Source organism: Pantherophis guttatus, chromosome 7, assembly GCF_059756535.1.
Source record: "Pantherophis guttatus breed Tessera chromosome 7, ASM5975653v1, whole genome shotgun sequence".
Classification (NCBI taxonomy): Eukaryota; Metazoa; Chordata; class Lepidosauria; order Squamata; family Colubridae; genus Pantherophis; species Pantherophis guttatus.
In genome coordinates this window covers 54,496,429-54,514,024 of record NC_142069.1, presented here as the reverse complement: position 1 = coordinate 54,514,024, position 17,596 = coordinate 54,496,429, and the positions used below count along the sequence as shown (strand labels likewise).

Genomic DNA, 17,596 nt, shown 5'->3' with positions numbered 1-17,596 from the left:
ATTGCTTACTAAAATACATCTACAGAAATTGATGCTTGTAGGCATATGCAAACAAATCAACGTATATACATTTTGTTTATCCAGAGCTTAAGTATCTTGGAATAGAAGCAAATATTTTTCAGTGAGCTTCCACATTAATAAACATGGGTATTCCTAATATAATAGCCATACATACATACAAATATTTGGCATTAAAAACTTCTACATATATTAACAGTTTGGAGGGTTTTTTAACAACTAAAATAGGTACCTGCAACAGCTGTCCATCAAGTTGGGAAGCAATAAAGTTAATTTGCTGGGATGGAGGTGGTGGTGGTGGTGGTGGTGGTGGTCCCTGAGACATACTGGATGAAGCTGCTACCTGGACAAGAGGCAGTCCTGAATGAAGGTGCATGGGCACTGGTGGAGGAAGGTTAAATGGATTGTGTTGAATGTTCATAATAGGAGTAGGAACACCCATTGTATACGGGAAGATACTCATCGGTTGATGCTGTGTGTTTACTGATGTCATTACATTCATCTGAGATTGCAACACATTTACTGGTAGCTGAGAAGCATCACTTTGTTGGCTGATTTGTTCTTTGAAATTTGGATCTATCAGAGAGGAACAGACATTTTTAAAAAGAAGGTATACAAAAACATTATCCCTCCCTCCCAAAAAGTAAAGTGGTGTCCATGAACAGAAGAGAATCTTATACCAGATGTCACTTTCACTCACACTCCCCACATACTATTAAAATTAGTCCCAATATATCAAGTGCTTTAGCACATTAAAATAATATTTATTGTGGAATTAATTGGCGATTCCACACCAAATCACTTACAGTAGTCCTCAGTTAATAACCTTAATAACTTGAATATTCTATCACTATGCAATGCAATAATTAAGTGAAACATCACATGATCATGACAAGCTTATAATATTAGTCCACTGTGGTCATTAAGTGCAACACCTGTGATCATTAAGTACAACATCACATGACCATGACTTTGATTTTATTGCTATTTTCTCCATTGACTTTGCTTGTTGGAAATGGGCTGTGAAGCTTGCAGATGGTGATTATGTGACCACGGGGATGCTACAAAGGTCATAACTTTAAGGACTGGTTGTACAACTACTTTTTCAGCACTTTTGTAAGTCTGAATGGTCGCTAAACAGAGCAGTCATTAACCAAGGATTACCTGTATTAAGCTTCTATCAATAATTCAGATCCATTTTTTTGTTTTGCTTGGGACAAATCCAGGATCTGTTAGAATCAGTCTGATTTATTCAAGATTCATTCAAGTTTTATGCATATACATAGGTTTATCATACATAAGGCTATCAAGTTTTTTAAAGTTGGTATTTGAATATACATATTGAAACTCTAAGAATCAAAACTAGTTTGGGGCAGGAGGTCAGGCAGCTTAAAGACTCCACTGGAAATTAAGTATCTTAGGGACTTGTCAGTTCTGTTGCATCATAAAAGGAAATTAAATAAAACAAAAACCAGCTTTTCACAAACCATCAACAGTACACTGTATGCACAATAGTTAGGTAAGTGAATATTTTGACCATATCATTTTTATGCATATTTTCCACCTCCAAGCTGTACAAACTTGTGGATATAAGCATATCAGGTGATATGTATTGTGTAAAGAGGGAGGGTGTGTGTCCTAAGGAGATCAACACTCTATATCAAGGTGTGCATAGTTATTAGGCAGCTTCTTTTCTTCAGGCAAAATGGGCCAAAAAAGAGATTTAACTGACTCTGAAAAGTCAAAAATTGTAAAGTCTTTCAGAGGGATGCAACACTCTTGAAATTGCTAAGATATTGGGGCTTGATCACAGAACCATCAAACGTTTTGTTGCAAATAATCAATAGGGTCGCAAGAAACATGCTGAGAAAAAAAGACACACATTAACTGCCAAAGATTTGAGAAGAATCAAACATGAAGCTACCAAGAACCCATTATTCTCTAGTGCTGTCATATTCCAGAACTGCAACCTACCTGGAGTGGACAGAAGTACAAGGTGTTCAGTACTCAGAGACACGGTAAGGAAGGCTGAAACCCGACTACCACTGAACAAGACATATAAGTTGAAATGGCAAGTGTAGGCCAAGATAGCTTTTTATGGTTTTATGGACTGATGAGATGAGAATGACTCTTGACGGACCAGATGGATGGGCCCATGGCTGGATCAATAACAGGCACAGAGCCCCACTTTGACTCAGACACCAGCAAGGTGGAGGTGGGGTACTGGTATAGGCTGGTATTATTAAAGGTGAGCTAGTTGGACTTTTTCAGGTTGAAGATGGACTCAAAATAAACTCCCAAACCTACTGCCAGAAGACAAAAAGATTTCAAGCAGTGGTACAGGAAAAAGTCTGCATCTTTCAAAAAGATCATGATTTTTATACAGGACAATGCTCCACCACATGCATCAAAGTACTCCACTGCGTGGCTAGCCAGTAAAGGCCTTAAAGAGGGAAGAATAATGGCATGGCTCCCTTTCTTACCTGACCTAAACCCTATTGAAAACTTGTGAGACCTTTTTAAACGGGAGATTTACAGTAAAGGAAACCAGCACACCTCTCTGAACAGTGTCTGGGAGGCCATGGTTGCTGCTGCACAAAAAGTTGATTGTCAACAGATCAAGAAACTGACAGACTTCATGAATGGAAGGCTTATGACTCTAATTGAAAAGAAGGGTGGCTATATTGGTCACTGAGACATTTTTTTTTAAATGTTTATTTGTACCTTTTGAGTTGTTTATTATTCTCTCTTTAACAGATACAAATAAACGAGTAAGATGGGCAAATGTTAATTTTTCATTTAATTGCATAATAATTCTGCATACTAATAGTTGCCCAATAATTATGCATAGATAGATATTCTCCTAAGAAAGCCAAAACCTCACTTTTATTTTCTTAATTATTTAGGTTTGAGGTTTATTAACATTTTGGATTGGCTAAGAAAATATAGTTGTTCAATAATAAAATTAATCCTCCAAAATACAACTTGCCTAATAATTGTGCACACAGTGTATATTTGCATACTGTTTACAAATAAGTGTTTGTAAAAATGGGACTTGGGGGCTACATGTGGATTTCCACCTAGGAGTTAAGAGGCATAGGAGAAATGATTACCTTGCTCAGATGCTACTTCTTCTTTTGTCCATATAGACTGTGGGCTTGAAGAATTTTTACCTCTTCTTGAATAATAATTCTGTACATCAGCTGGTAAAGTCTTTCTTACAGCCCAGCTTGATGCAGATGTCCACCCAGATCTATCAGCAGGTGTATCAAAAGTGAAATCTTGTTCTGCTTTACGTTTAAATGGATGATGTTCTGGAAATCTAGAAGTTTCATTACCAGAACTATTTGCATTACTTGAGTGGGCTTTCCTATTTTGCCAGCGACTTTCAGCCTGCTCTCCATATGTGAAACCACCTCTACCACAGCTGCCTCTGCCACGATTGCCTCTGCCACGATTTGAATTCCAACTTGAGCCATAATTTCCACTCCACAAAGCCCCTGAATCATTGTGCCTATTTTCTTCCCGTTGCTGATTATTAAAATTCTCTCTTTCTCTATTCCGTGTTTCTGGAACTGAATTTATTCTTTCCATCACCCAGTCTGGATAATCCTTTCTGTACTGATTGGTAGAACTCTGCATATCTGCATCTTTATTTACACTATCTCTTTCACTTTTCATACACTCTGTTTGTTTCTGCTGTTCATTTCTTTTGTATCTATCACTTCCTCTGGGACTTCTCCAATTATCATTTGTCCATCGTTCCTTCCATCGAGGTGGTGAATAGCCATCCCTCTCATTTCTAGGGAATGAAGGCCCTTTACTTCTTGGCCTAGATCTGGACCTGGATCGAGATCTTGATCGCGACTGTGACCATCTCCTCCTACTTCTCCCTCTTTCATTATCTCTTTTAAATTCATTTTTATCATTAGCTCTGTCCCTATTGGGAGACCTACATTTGTGCCATGGAGGCGATTCCTTAGCTTGTGTCCGAGAAGATCTTACTCCATCTTTGATATAATCCTTTTTTGGAGAGATGGTTGGAGAATCCCTTTGTTCTCTTAAATGATCTTTTCTGGGAGAACTCAGCAGTGACTGTTTCTCTTCTTTCAGGCTATCTGTTCTGGGAGAACTGGACGGAGATGTTACAGGATTTCTTTTAGGAGATTTGGATAAAAATCTCTGACTTTCTTTGGAAATATCCCTTTTGGGAGATCGAGAGATTCTATCTTCCCCCACAATTTCCCTGTTGGGGGATGGAGATTGAGATCTTTTCCCCTCTTGCTTGGATGGGGACCAAGTGGTTGATGGAGAATGAAATCGTGATCTTCGGGTTCGTGTCTTTTTATCTGTGAAACTTTCTTTTGCTTCTTTCTTACCGGAATTTGAAAATGATACAGAATGTTTACTATCATTTTGTAAGAAATTTGCTTTCTGCTCTACATTGTCATTTGCTAATAGTTGGTCAAGCTGAGATGCATTCTGATTACTATTAAATGAGTCGTATTCTATAGATACTATCTCACTGTCATCTTTGTTAAAGTGTTTAATACTTTCAGTACATATCTTGGGTGATGTATTAGTTTCAGTTTCTGCTTTATCATTTTCAAAAGACAGATTAAGTTTATTTTCTGAGGAAACATTTATTAAGTCATTATTATTTAGATATTCATTAGTTATATATACATTTGATTCTTTTTTTTCAATTTCAACATCTTGCATACCTAAAGAATACAATGGTACTTCACTTGAGATATTATCTAGCGGCTCCTTGACTATTTCTTCTGCAAATTCAGTTATGGGTTTCTCCAATATTCCATCTATTGCTGAAGATTCTGGTTTTCTTAATTCATTTCTATGACAAGACACTAGTTTATTTGCTAATGCTTCAGATTCCAGTTTTTCCTGGAACTCATTTCTAGTACCAGCCAATAAATTATCTGCTACTGGAACAGATTCTGTTCCTCCTAGCAACTCATGTCTAGAAACAGCTGAAATATCATCTACTATTAACATGCATTCTGTTCTCCCTAATTCTTTCCCAGGATTTTCTACTATTTGATGTGTTACTATCAGAGGATCCAATTTTGCTGGCAATTCAATGGTGGGGATACCTAGTTCTGGAGACTGATGAGTAAATGTAATATTATCATCACATAATTGTTTCCCAGAAATATTTAAATCCTGATCTTGCTCAGCAGTATTTTTATAATATAACTTGTTTTCAGTTTCAGTGTCAACTTTCTCTTCACATTTTTCAGTGTTTCCCTCTAGAGGGAGCAAAGGAAGATCCTCAACACAAGAACCAGCAGCTTTTTCTAAGGCAAGTGGAGGATCTTGAACATAGGAACCAGTTTCTAAGATATCCAACGTATCTTGCCCTTCATAGCAGCATTCCTTCTTATATGCTAGAGAGTTTTCTAAGCCATTAGAAGATTCAGTGTCAACATCATTTTTATGAGTAAGGTCAGAGGTGCTATTTTCACTGTCTGCTAAATTGCCTTTGTCTAATAGCAAGGTTATCTCTGTATCATCAGGTTCATCAAAATCTATATTACTAGATGCTTTTCCATAACTCCCAGAACTTCTTAGTTTCTTTTTAGCCAAAGGTTCTTGCTGTTTAACATTTCTTTTAGCTTTCTGTTTGGAGGTTAATTTCTCCAATTCTGTAAAAGAAACAAATGAGCTACCACCACCACCGGTCTCATATCCAGTGTTGCTGGATTTTGGTGAACTCTGACACTGATATGAAGTTTCTGTTTTAATATTTCGGGTAGATCGTCTTCTGGGAGTAGTATCTGAAACCTTCCTTTTTGTTCCTCTTGTGCCAGTAGTATTGGAAGTCTGTTTTTTTTCTTCTCCTTCATGGACACATGTAACAACATGTCCTGATTTAGAAGATCCTAATATTTAAATAAAAACACTTTGTTGTGACACAGTAAAAACAATTATTATTTTAGAAATACTAACAAATTATTCAGTGAGAACAGATTAAATTATTTTATCATTGCTGTAAATTGGTTATTTTGTAGTCTTTTTCCCACCAGAAAAGTTATATTACAGTTTAACGTACAGTCAACAAAGTCACTAAACATCACTTCAGCTGATGTTAACTCCTATCCTTTGAACTCCTCTCTTATAGCACTTAGACTTATATTCAGTTCCATACTGCTTTATAGCTCTCTCTGAGCTGTTTACAAAGTCAGCATATTGCCTCCAACAATCTGGGTCCTCATTTTACTGACCTCGTAAAGATGGCTGAGTCAACCTTGAGCTGGTCAGGATTGAACTGCTGGCAGTCAGCAGAATTGATCTGCAATACTGCATTCTAACTCACGACCACAGTATAAATCACAAATGTAAATACAGGTGATCAATGAATTACGAGTGTTCTGTTAGCAAACGTTTGATGTTACACGATAAGCACCCCCTAGCATTTATGAACAAGTCCCGAAACTATAAATATTGCAGCACCACGAGAGTTGTTTGCTCTTACGAACAACTGCAGAGGCCTGGATACTCACCTTATGAAGATCTAGAGAGCCTTCACTTTCTTGGCCTTTGGTGTGTATGTAAAGAATGGAGGCCTAAAGTACCGCAATATCACACTAGATCAGTAGTGTGAGAACTCACACTATTGATCTCACGTGATCTCATGGTACTTTAGGTCTCTGTTCTCTGTAAACAAGGTCTGGATGAGAGCTGCAGCAAAAGGCTTTGCAAATGGAGGGAAGGCCTAAAACGTCGAAGCTTTCCCTCCATTGGCAAAACCTTTTGCCATCTTTGCAAAAAGCCTTTGCTGCTGAGAACAGAGAACCCAGTGGGAGCATACATTGCTCTGAGCTCCATTTTCACCAAGAAAGGCCTTTCCTCAAGGCCTCTGCTGAAGAGAAGCTCCATTTTCAAGCACCTCATTTCCTTGCAGAAAAAGTTTCCAGTCTCTGTCAGGGCAACAAGTGTTTGAGCAGCCCTCGGCAGGTTGGAAACAGAGCAAATTGGAAACAGGTTGAAAATGGAGCTTTTCACTCCAATTTCAAGCGCCCTATTTCCATGCAGACGAAGCTTGGCAGTCTCCATCAGGGCGACAACTGTTTGAGTGACCCTAGGGCAGTTGGAAACAGAGCAATTCACTCAAACACTTTTCTCCCAGACGAAGACTGGAAACTTCTGGAGTATATGGTCTCACACAAGTTCAGGCACCCATTCGCTTTTGCAGCGAATGAGTGCCTGACGTCCTGCGGGATCAGGGCACCCAGAAGTTTCCAGTCTTCAGCGGGAAAAGTAGTTGCACTTTAATGAGGAGGTTGGAGCAATGTGAGTTCACTGCCTCAAAGCCACACTTCGGGCGAACGGTTTTCCATACGGAGCCTGGAAGCCTTTGGAGGAGACTCACTGAGGCTGCCCGCTGCTCCAGAAGTGGTAGGAAGTTTTGGTGATCAGAGAAGCTGAGCAGGGTGTGCTTGTCATGTTCTCCCTGTTCTCACCATACCCAGGCAAAGAAACAGAGATACTGGAGAGGAGACAGATCTTTACAAGGTAAGTGATCTGACATGACAGTTTGGGGGGGGGCAATTGTGGGGAGCCCGAGGGATTTCAGTGGTTAGGGGGAGGCCTTGGATGATCTGAAGCAGGTGGACTGTTCCATCACTAGTCCCCCCCCCCATGGCCTTCCCACCCCGAGATACCTCATGTGCACTTAGCGAGCCTCACATTCGGTTAGCGAATGCATAGGTGAAAGGAAGGAGTGATTGCATTCAAGGTACAAGATTAACTCCCACGAATCCTCAGGTTACGATTGGAATGGGCAGGCTCCATTACATTATTTGTAATTTAAGGACTACCTGTATATAGAAGATTTGTACTGGTTTACTATAAAGCTATCTGAGCAGCTAATACCAAGCACTTTGCACATTTATGACGAAGTCTTGGACTCTTGTCAGGAGCATTCCTAATATCTGAGAACAACAAAAACTCACAACTTGCTTCCAGGAATTATATGATTCTCCAAATATGTTGTATTCAATTCACTCAAGAATCTATCCATTTCTCCTTTTATCCTCAAGGTGGAACTTCATTCCAATCATTTGTAATACTGATGTTTTCAACTCCAATTTCAAAAGCTGCTTCTTTCGTGCAGCCATTTATTCTCAAATCCCATGGAAAGAATCTCAAATATGTGAAAACACATTTATCTCTAGGCTGTTAGTTGGAGCTCTGAGCTTGGCAATTTAGTTGCAAATGTTTTGTCACCATTCAAGGAGACATCGCCAGTGCGTTTTGAATTGTGCTCGTCTGTCAGAACACAGGTTTTCAAATACCTTTTTATGAAATGCAAATTAGTCTGAATGTTGTTTGTTCGGATATTTCTGAGTCATGGTCTGATTTCAGACTGTTTGATTGACTGGCTTTTGTTGCTGGGCTGTAGTTAAGTACTGTCTGTGTGATGCAGATTAAGATTAGACTTGTTATCTGGGTGCTTCTAAATCATGGTCTGGTTTTGGCTTGTTTGATAGTTTGAGTGGCTGGCTGGCTGTTGTTACTGAGACGTGGTTCTTGTGATCCAATGGGTTATAATTTTGTTGCTGCGTAGTGAGGTGTCTGTTTGTTTGTTTTAAATGCTACCTTCGAGATTGTGGTTGATGCAATTCTTTCATTCTCAGCGTTTGGTAGATTGGGTCGATGTCAATGTGTCTGTTTACTGACGCAGTCTGAAATCAGACCATGACTCAGAATTATCTGAACAAACAACATTCAGACTAATTTGCATCTCACAAAAAGGTATTTAAAGACCTGTGTTCTGACAAGCACACAGACAAGCACAATTCAAAATGCACTGACGATGTCTTCTCAAATGGTGACGAAATGTTTGCAACTAAATTGTTAAGCTTGGAGCTCAAACCAACAGCCTAACTTCCAACCCAAGCTACTAATATTCAAACACATTTCACATTTATCTCTACTAATGTTGTGCCAAATGTATGGCATAGTTGCAAATTGTTTTATTCTTAAAAAGTAGAATGTTGTTAAAATGGGCTCTAGACCCAAAGCTGCACATTCTGTTCTATCTTCATCTCAACTTTTCATTTTAATAAAGACTTACTCAGTTTTTCATATTAAAATGTTCACACACATGCAAAATAAGAAGATATTTTTATACCATTATAATACACTGCTGAAATATTTTCATAATAATTATAATAGCAGCACAGCTATTAGATGAAGGTGATTTAATTTTTACAATGTTTTATATAAACTAAATAAAACTTACAAAAATAATTTACCAAAGTTTTCCAAAGGTGAAGTACTTATTGAAAAAACTGTTTCCAGTACAAGACAAGGTGCTATTTCTGCTTCAGAAGATATGGAAGGAATTCTGTAAAAAAAAAAAAATGAATCCACCAAAAAACAAGCATTACATGAACACATTTTTTTAAAGCTTTGCTATGTAGTCAAATTCTTTACTGGTTTCAAATACTTTGGCAACTGTAAAACACATAAGATTTGGGAAACACTTTCCGCAAATTAAGAAACCCCAATATTTTATAGTCTGATAAATTATGCAATCTTTAGCAATCATCATCTAATCTTCAAAATATCTTAACATTGAATTTATGAAATGTCCCTAAAAACAAAGCATTGTGTAAATGGAATTTAATTCATGTAATTTCCTCTTGCTTTGGTTCTGAGTTATTGATTTAATTTGCTGGTTATAAACCAAAAATAAAACAAAACAACACAGACCTCATTCACAGAGGATGAAAAGAAAAATGAAAAAGAACAAAAATGGTTTGTACGTATATGGGAAAAATACATATATGAAAGATTCTTGCTTCTTTTGAAATTAAAAAAGTTTGTTTCTTTTGAAATTAATCCTAATTAATTTTAACCATGACTGGTTTTTTGGGTGGGAATGAATCATACTTAATCAAAGCCAAATATTTCCGAAAGCACCCCGTTAAAAATGGAGGAAACCTAAATATTACTCGATTTAAGATATTGGTAACAGATGGTATAGATTAATTACTAACTCAAACATTTTTTAATAACAAGTTTCTAACCAGGCATCTATTTTACCTTGCCACTCTTGCTAATACAGAACAAGACAGCTCCAATTCTCTTCTCTTGTGTCTGATAATTGTGTCAATTTTGCTGATCTCTATACTGGAATAAATGGAAACATTTGAAAATAATTCAAATTATAATTCAAATAATTTAAAATAATTACAGACACTTCATTTTAATGTACATTTTAATACCACATATCAACTCTTGGCAACTGGCCCTAAATAGCCCAAAATTGGCTATTACCCCTAAGCGAGATTATGCAATGACTTTTTCCTTTTTATATCTTATAGCTTCTTACTGACAGGTTCTGCCTACTAAAATCCCATTATGGTTTCACAAGCCTACATTTACAGGAGAGTCCTTACTTAACAAACACATCTGGGCTGGCAACTCCATTGCTAAACAATGTGGTTGTTAAGTAAAACATGTGACTGCACCTAACTTGTCACTCAATGTTGGTTTTTCTGCAGCTATTAAATGAATCATCTGTGGTCTTAAGCACAATATCATGCGACCATAACCTGTGACTTCCTACTGGTTTCCCCACTGACTTTAATTGATGAAAGTTATCTGTGAAGGTTGCAAGTGGTGATCAGTCACCTGAAAATGCGACATCTGTCATAAATGTGCACAATATTGCCAAGCACCCAAATCATGTAATATTAAAGTCCATATACCAAGTTTATTTTTCTAATCCAATAGAATGTTAGACAGCAAGCAAGATAATTATCTAAAAACAGAACAGAACAAATTTGACAGGGAGACAGGGAGAAGCTGTTTGGCAAAAGAAAAACTGAACCCGAAAATAAGCCAGGTTAGAAACTGTGTGTGGGGCGGGGAAGTGGGGACAGAAACCAAACACATTTTCCTAATGGAATTGGGCAGTAATCTGGAATGTTTCTAACTAAACTCCCTTCCTTCTGTTCTCATGATCCAAAGAAGAGCTATTATTAAGGGTTGGAAAGAATTCCAGAAATCATATTTTTTAAATATTTGTTTTCTAGTTACCTCTCTACGATAACATATGGCAGCTTGGGATGAAAGCTAATAACACAATTTCTCCCAAAAGCAAAGAGAACTATACTAGTATTTACAATATTACAAAATTCTGGATTAAAAATAGATTCATACTGACCTTTCACTTTGATAATTAGTAGATACATCAGAGAAACTACTATTAGAAGAAAATCTATCACACCAATTACTTTTGAAGAATCTGTTCAAGCAGGTCTGTCTTCTAGGCTATAAAATAAAGTATTTATATTGGACATCCACCATAGTTTTCTTCCCTCAAAATCTAACATGCATACACACAAATCTTTCCAACTTGAAATGGAAAAGCATTTGCTTTATATTGTACTCATGGAAATGTATTTGTTTATAAAATTGCTGTAATCAAACCAATCTGAATAGTACACAATTTCCTAAACATGCATCTTTGGTTAAAAACAAGCACAAACCGGGGTTGGACTAGAAGACCTCCAAGGTCCCTTGTAACTCTGTTATTCTATTCTATTCTAAATAAATAATCAACAATATAATCAATAATTGAATTAAAAATCATAAATCCAAATTCACCATAGATAAAAACCAGAAACTGAACTATCAAACCCAAATAACAATGCATCATGCAGAGGAAAAGTTGCAATAACCTCATCTCAAGGCTTAATAGAATAACCAAAAACCAGGAAGGAGGTTATTCAAACATCAAAGGAAAGGAACAGTAACTGAAAAGGCATACTTCTGTATCCCCTTACGGATGGCAATTCAAGTAACATGAAGAGAAACTGTCCTATCAGATCATGTTGGGCAGTCAGATATTCAGAAGGTGATGTGGGTCCTGACTCCAAAAGGTATTAAAAATGACAACTAAACCCTTAATTTGAACCCAGAACCAGGTTGGTAACTAATGCAGTTCTTGTAGTAGAGATGTTTTATGGGTGCCTCAAAGTTCTCTTTAACTATCTGAACTATCAGTTTGGATCACATGTAGCTTCTGAATGCTCTTCTCTTATCACAGTCCAATAAAGAAGTGGCCAAGATTTGAGTTACAGTGAGTAATGTAACTCTTGGCCACAGCTGCTACAATCACTCGAGCAAGAGTTGCAAATCCAAGAAAATTCCCTAGTTCCCTAGTTGCAAATTCCCTAGTTGCAAATCCAACAAACTTCCCTAGTTCTTTTCAGGGCACTATGATCCCATTCAAATTAAAATACCATATTTCTCTGGAATCAGATCTGGCTTTTCAACCCAAAACACTCAATCTCTTCATTTCTACTGTCAAAGTAGAGGTTGACTCAGCCTTCCATCCTTTCTAAGGTACGTAAATTGAGGACCCAGTTGTGGGAGCAATAAGCTGACTTTGTATAAATATACAAAAGGATGAAGGCTATTGCTTAGCACATTGTAAGCCGCCGAGTCTCCGGAGAAGGGCGACATATAAATCAATTTTTTTAAAAAAAAGTGCCTTGGCACTTTGATAACATTGACAATATCACTTTTTCAGACAGGGTCAGATATAAACTTGGATATTGTTTGCATACTGATGACATCCATACTTGGGATAATGGATGGTCATTGGCTTCATGCAGATGTTAAATAGGAGTACAAAACCATCCAGCCACTATACTTCTCCATATATAGACAATTTCCAACATACTCTGAATCTTATTTTACTAGACTCTACCTGCATGAGCCCCTTCATGGATTACTGCCTTGTCATGGCAAAGGGGCTTACATAGCTCAATGAAGCTATGAGCTATGCAGTGCAGGGCCACCCAAGACCACCCAGGTCATAGCAGAGAGTTCTGACAAAACATGACCCACTGGAGAAGGAAATGGCAACCCACTCCACTATCTTTGCCATGAAAACCCCATGGACAGTACCAAAAGGAAAAAAGATATGATGCCGGAAGATGAGCCCCTCAGGTCAGAAGGTGTCCAATATGCTACTGGGAAAGAGCAGAGGGCTAGTACTAGTAGCGCCAGAAAGAGTGAAACGACTGGGCCAAAGCAGAAAGGACGCTCAGCTGTGGATGCATCTGGTGGTCAAAGGAAAGTCCGATGCTGTAAAGATCTATTCTCCATAGGAACCTGGAATGTAAGATCCATGAATCAAGGCAAGCTGGACGTGGTCAAACACGAGACGACTGAACATCGACATTTTAGGAATCAATGAACTAAAATGGACAGGAATGGGTGAATTTAATTCAGATGACCATCAGGTATACTACTGCGGGCAAGAATCCCTCAGAAGAAATGGAGTAGCCTTCATAATCAGTAAAAGAGTAGGAAAAGCAATACTGGAATATAATCCCCAAAATGACAGAATGATCTCAGTTCGAATCCAAGGCAAACCATTCAATATCACAGTAATCCAGGTCTCTGCCCCAACCACTGGTGCTGAAGAGAATGAAATTTACTGGTTCTATGAAGCCCTACAGCACCTTCTAGAATTAACACCAAAAAATGATGTCCTTATCATCATGTGGGATTGGAATGCTAAAGTAGGAAGCCAAAAGATAACCTGAATAACAGGCAAGTTTGGCCTTGCAGTACAAAATGAAGCAAGGCACAGGCTGATAGAATTCTGTCAAGATAATACGATGGTCATAGGAAACACTCTTTTCCAACAACCCAAGAGACGTCTCTACACATGGACATCACTAGACGGTCAACACAGACTATGTGCTCTGCAGCCAAAGATGGAGAAGCTCTACACAGTCAGTAAAAACAAGACTAGGAGTTGACTGTGGCTCAGATCATGAGGTTCTCATTGCAAAATTTAGACTTAAATTGAAGAAAGTAGGGAAAAGCAATAGGTCACTCAGGTATGAACTAAATTATATCCCTGATGAATATACAGTAGAGGTGACAAATAGATTCAAGGAATTAGATCTGATAGACAGAGTGCCTGAAGAGCTATGGACAGAGGTTCGCAACATTGTACAAGAGGTAGCAACTAAAACCATCCCAAAGAAAAAGAAACACAAAAAAGTAAAATGGCTGTCTGAGGAAGCTTTGCAAATAGCTGAGGAAACAAGGAAAGCAAAAGGCAAGGGAGAAAGAGAAAGATACACCCAGTTGAATGCAGAATTCCAGAGAATAGCTAGAAGAAATAAGAATGCCTTCTTAAATGAACAGTGCAAAGAAATAGAAGAAAACAATAGAATAGGGACGATCAAAGATCTCTTCAAGAAAATTGGAGATATGAAGGGAACGTTTCATGCAAAGATGGGCATGATAAAGGACCAAAATGGCAGGGACCTAACAGAGGCAGAAGAGATTAAGAAGTGGCAAAATTACACAGCAGAACTATACAAGAACGAGCTTAACATCCTTGATAACCACGATGGGGTGGCCACTGACCTCGAGCCAGACATCCTAGAATGTAAAGTCAAATGGGCCTTAGGAAATCTGAACAATAACAAAGCTAGTGGAGCAGACAGTATTCCAGCTGAGCTATTCAAAATCTTAAAAGACGATGCACTGAAAGTGCTACACTCAATTTGCCAGCAAATTTGGAAAGCTCAACAGTGGCCACAGGATTGGAAAAGGTCAGTTTACATTCCAATTCCAAAGGCAATGCCAAAGAATGTTCAAACAATTGCACCATTGCACTCATCTCACATGCTAGTAAGATTATGCTTAAAATCCTACAAGTTAGGCTCCAACAGTATGTGCATCGAAAACTACCAGAAGTACAGGCAGGATTTCGAAGAGGCAGAGGAACTAGAGATCAAATTGCCACCATACACTGGATCATGAAAAAAGCTAGGGAGTTCCAGAAAAACATCTACTTCTGCTTCCTTGACTACGCTAAAGCCTTTGATTGTGTGGACCATAACAAATTGTGGCAAGTTCTTAAAGAGATGGGAGTACCAGACCATCCTATTTGTCTCTTGAGAAACCTATATGCAGGTCAAGAAGCAACAGTGAGAACTGGACACGGAACCAATGATTGGTTCAAAATTGGGAAAGGAGTCCGGCAAGGCTGTATACTGTCGCCCTGCCTATTTAAATTATATGCAGAGCACATCATGAGAAAAGTGGGGCTAGATGAATCAAAAGTTGGAATTAAGATTGCCGGGAGAAATATCAACAACCTCAGATATGCAGATGATACCACTCTAATAGCAGAAAGTGAAGGGGAACTAAAGAGCCTCTTGATGAGGGTGGAGGAGAATGCAAAAGTTGGCTTGAAACTCAATATTAAGAAAACTAAGATCATGGCATCCAGCCCTCTCTATTCCTGGCAAATAGATGGGGAAGAAATGCAGGTAGTGACAGATTTTATTTTCCTGGGCTCCAAGATCACCGCAGATGGGGACTACAGCCAAGAAATTAAAAGACGCTTGCTCCTGGGGAGGAAAGCTATGGCAAATCTAGACAGCATTCTAAAAAGCAGAGACATCACCCTGCCAACAAAAGTGTGTATAGTCAAGGCTATGGTTTTCCCACTTGCAATGAATGGTTGTGAAAGTTGAACCATAAGAAAGGCTGAGCGCCAAGAATGGAGGCCTTTGAACTATGGTGCTGGAGAAGACTCCTGTGAGTCCCTTGGACTGCAAGGCGATCAAACTGGTCAGTCCCAGAGGAGATCAATCGTGACTGCTCTTTAGAAGGCCAGATCCTGAAAACTCAAATATTTTGGCCACCCAATGAGAAGGAAGGACTCACTGGAGAAAAGCCTAATGCTGGGAAAGATTGAGGGCAAAAGAAGGAGACGACAGAGAATGAGGTGGCTGGAGGAAATCACTGAAGCAGTAGGAGTGAGCTAAAATGGACTCCAGAGGAGGGTAGAGGACAGGAAGGCCTGGAGGAATGTTGTCCATGGGGTTGCAATGTGTTGGACACAACTTCACAACTAACAGCAACAACAAGAACAACAACCTGCATGAGAGAGCTCACATTTTGCACACAAAAGTATGCACCCTATCCTATACATTTGGTCTGAAAGCGCTACTTGGAAATCAAAGAAGCTGAAATATACGTTATAGTTAGGCCATTTCAATTAGAATGTGTTTTTTTAAAAAAACAAACACCGATGATGAATATTAGTGATCACAGATACTGTAGATATTTTAAATGTACTAAAACCCCATGATAGTTTGAATTCTCCAGTTACTTTAAGTCTTGGTTACACGTGTGTGTGTGTGTGTGTGTGTGTGTGTGTGTCATTTCATGAATGTTAGTTCAATCTTCTCTTAAAGTTCTGAATATTTTAGAATTTGAGTTATATTTCTGAAATATTATTTATCTCTTTGTTACTAAGCATCTGCATAGATCTAATGATTTGTTTAATTATTAATTTTATAGAGTATTAACATTATCAGCAAGATGCTGTGGCCTGAAAGCTACACAATGACTACACACAAGCTAAAGATATGATTTGGATTTAACTACCCCTCTTTCACTAATCAAAAAGCCCTCTCAAGGTAGAATAGCATGGACTTTGCTGAATGGCATAGACTGTAAATTAAAGATACTGTTTTAACTTGATTTTTGTAGATTTCATTTCTTTCCTCATCACTGTCAAACTGTATATCAGAATTATCCTGATCTTCTGTGATATATGTTCATCTACATCTCAAGTTACCAAAGAAAAAGATTTCATTGAACTTATGGGATTTACTTCTGACTATGCATAAAACTGCAATATTATCAAATAATAGTTTTTTAATGACAGAATGGTACATGACATTGGTTGTTGAACTGCCAGTTAGACATTATCAGCACCAGTTCTACAGCACTCAAATTTCAACAGCCTTCCAAAACAGCTAACTTTATGTCTCAAATTAAGCAAACAGAATCAATAGAGAGAAGGGTGTTTCAGTGACATCTAGGCACTGAGCCATAGAAAGTTTTGTTAAGTGATAACAAGCACCTTGAAGTTCAATCAGAAACATGTTGGTATCAATGCATTTCCTGCAGCAATGGAATTATCTAGAAGTATTTTCAGTAAGTATACGGACTATGCTCTTTGCAGCATTTGAAGCTTCTGAGTTGTCTCCAAGGGCTTGCTGATATCAAGCAAATTACAGAAATCCATAAGGAAGGTATGAAGGACATGTGTAATCACTTTTAGTGTTTCTTGTTCCACAAAATATTACAGTTGGTGCACCAACCTAATTTAACCTGGCCAAAGTTCCTGCTGGCCACTGCTTTCTAGCAGGAAACGTGACCCAAAGATGATTCCTAGATTGCAGATTACCTCTCCATGGGGCAACACCATCCCATTGAGTATCAAAGATGAAATAATCCCTGAATAGGATTCTAAATGTAAAGCCACTCTGTCTTGCTTAGATTGATTTTGATCATGAATTCCACTATAATATATCCTTCATTTAGTCTGAGATAGAGATGTCTAACTTGAGTATCATCTGCATAGCAATAGCACTTAGTGCTTTTACAGCCCTCTCTAAGCGGTTTTACAGAGTCAGCATATTGCCCCCAACAATCTGGCTCCTAATTTAACCGTCAGAAGAATGGAAGGCTGAGTCAACCTTGAGCT

The 17,596-nt window shown here is 38.2% G+C and overlaps 1 protein-coding gene across 2 annotated transcripts in view; it reads right to left on the bottom strand.

Annotated features, from left to right (window-relative positions):
• Nucleotides 1-17,596, bottom strand: part of SCAF11 (SR-related CTD associated factor 11) — a 73,516-nt gene that overhangs the window by 32,417 nt on the left and 23,503 nt on the right. For both annotated transcript variants that reach the window (XM_034402816.3, XM_060694700.2), the window contains 5 exons: nucleotides 11,219-11,325; nucleotides 10,093-10,179; nucleotides 9,300-9,391; nucleotides 3,132-5,921; nucleotides 251-594 (listed from right to left, as the gene is read on the bottom strand). In XM_034402816.3, coding sequence (XP_034258707.1) covers nucleotides 251-594; nucleotides 3,132-5,921; nucleotides 9,300-9,391; nucleotides 10,093-10,179; nucleotides 11,219-11,325 — 3,420 coding nt within the window. The remainder of the gene's footprint in view (nucleotides 1-250; nucleotides 595-3,131; nucleotides 5,922-9,299; nucleotides 9,392-10,092; nucleotides 10,180-11,218; nucleotides 11,326-17,596) is intronic.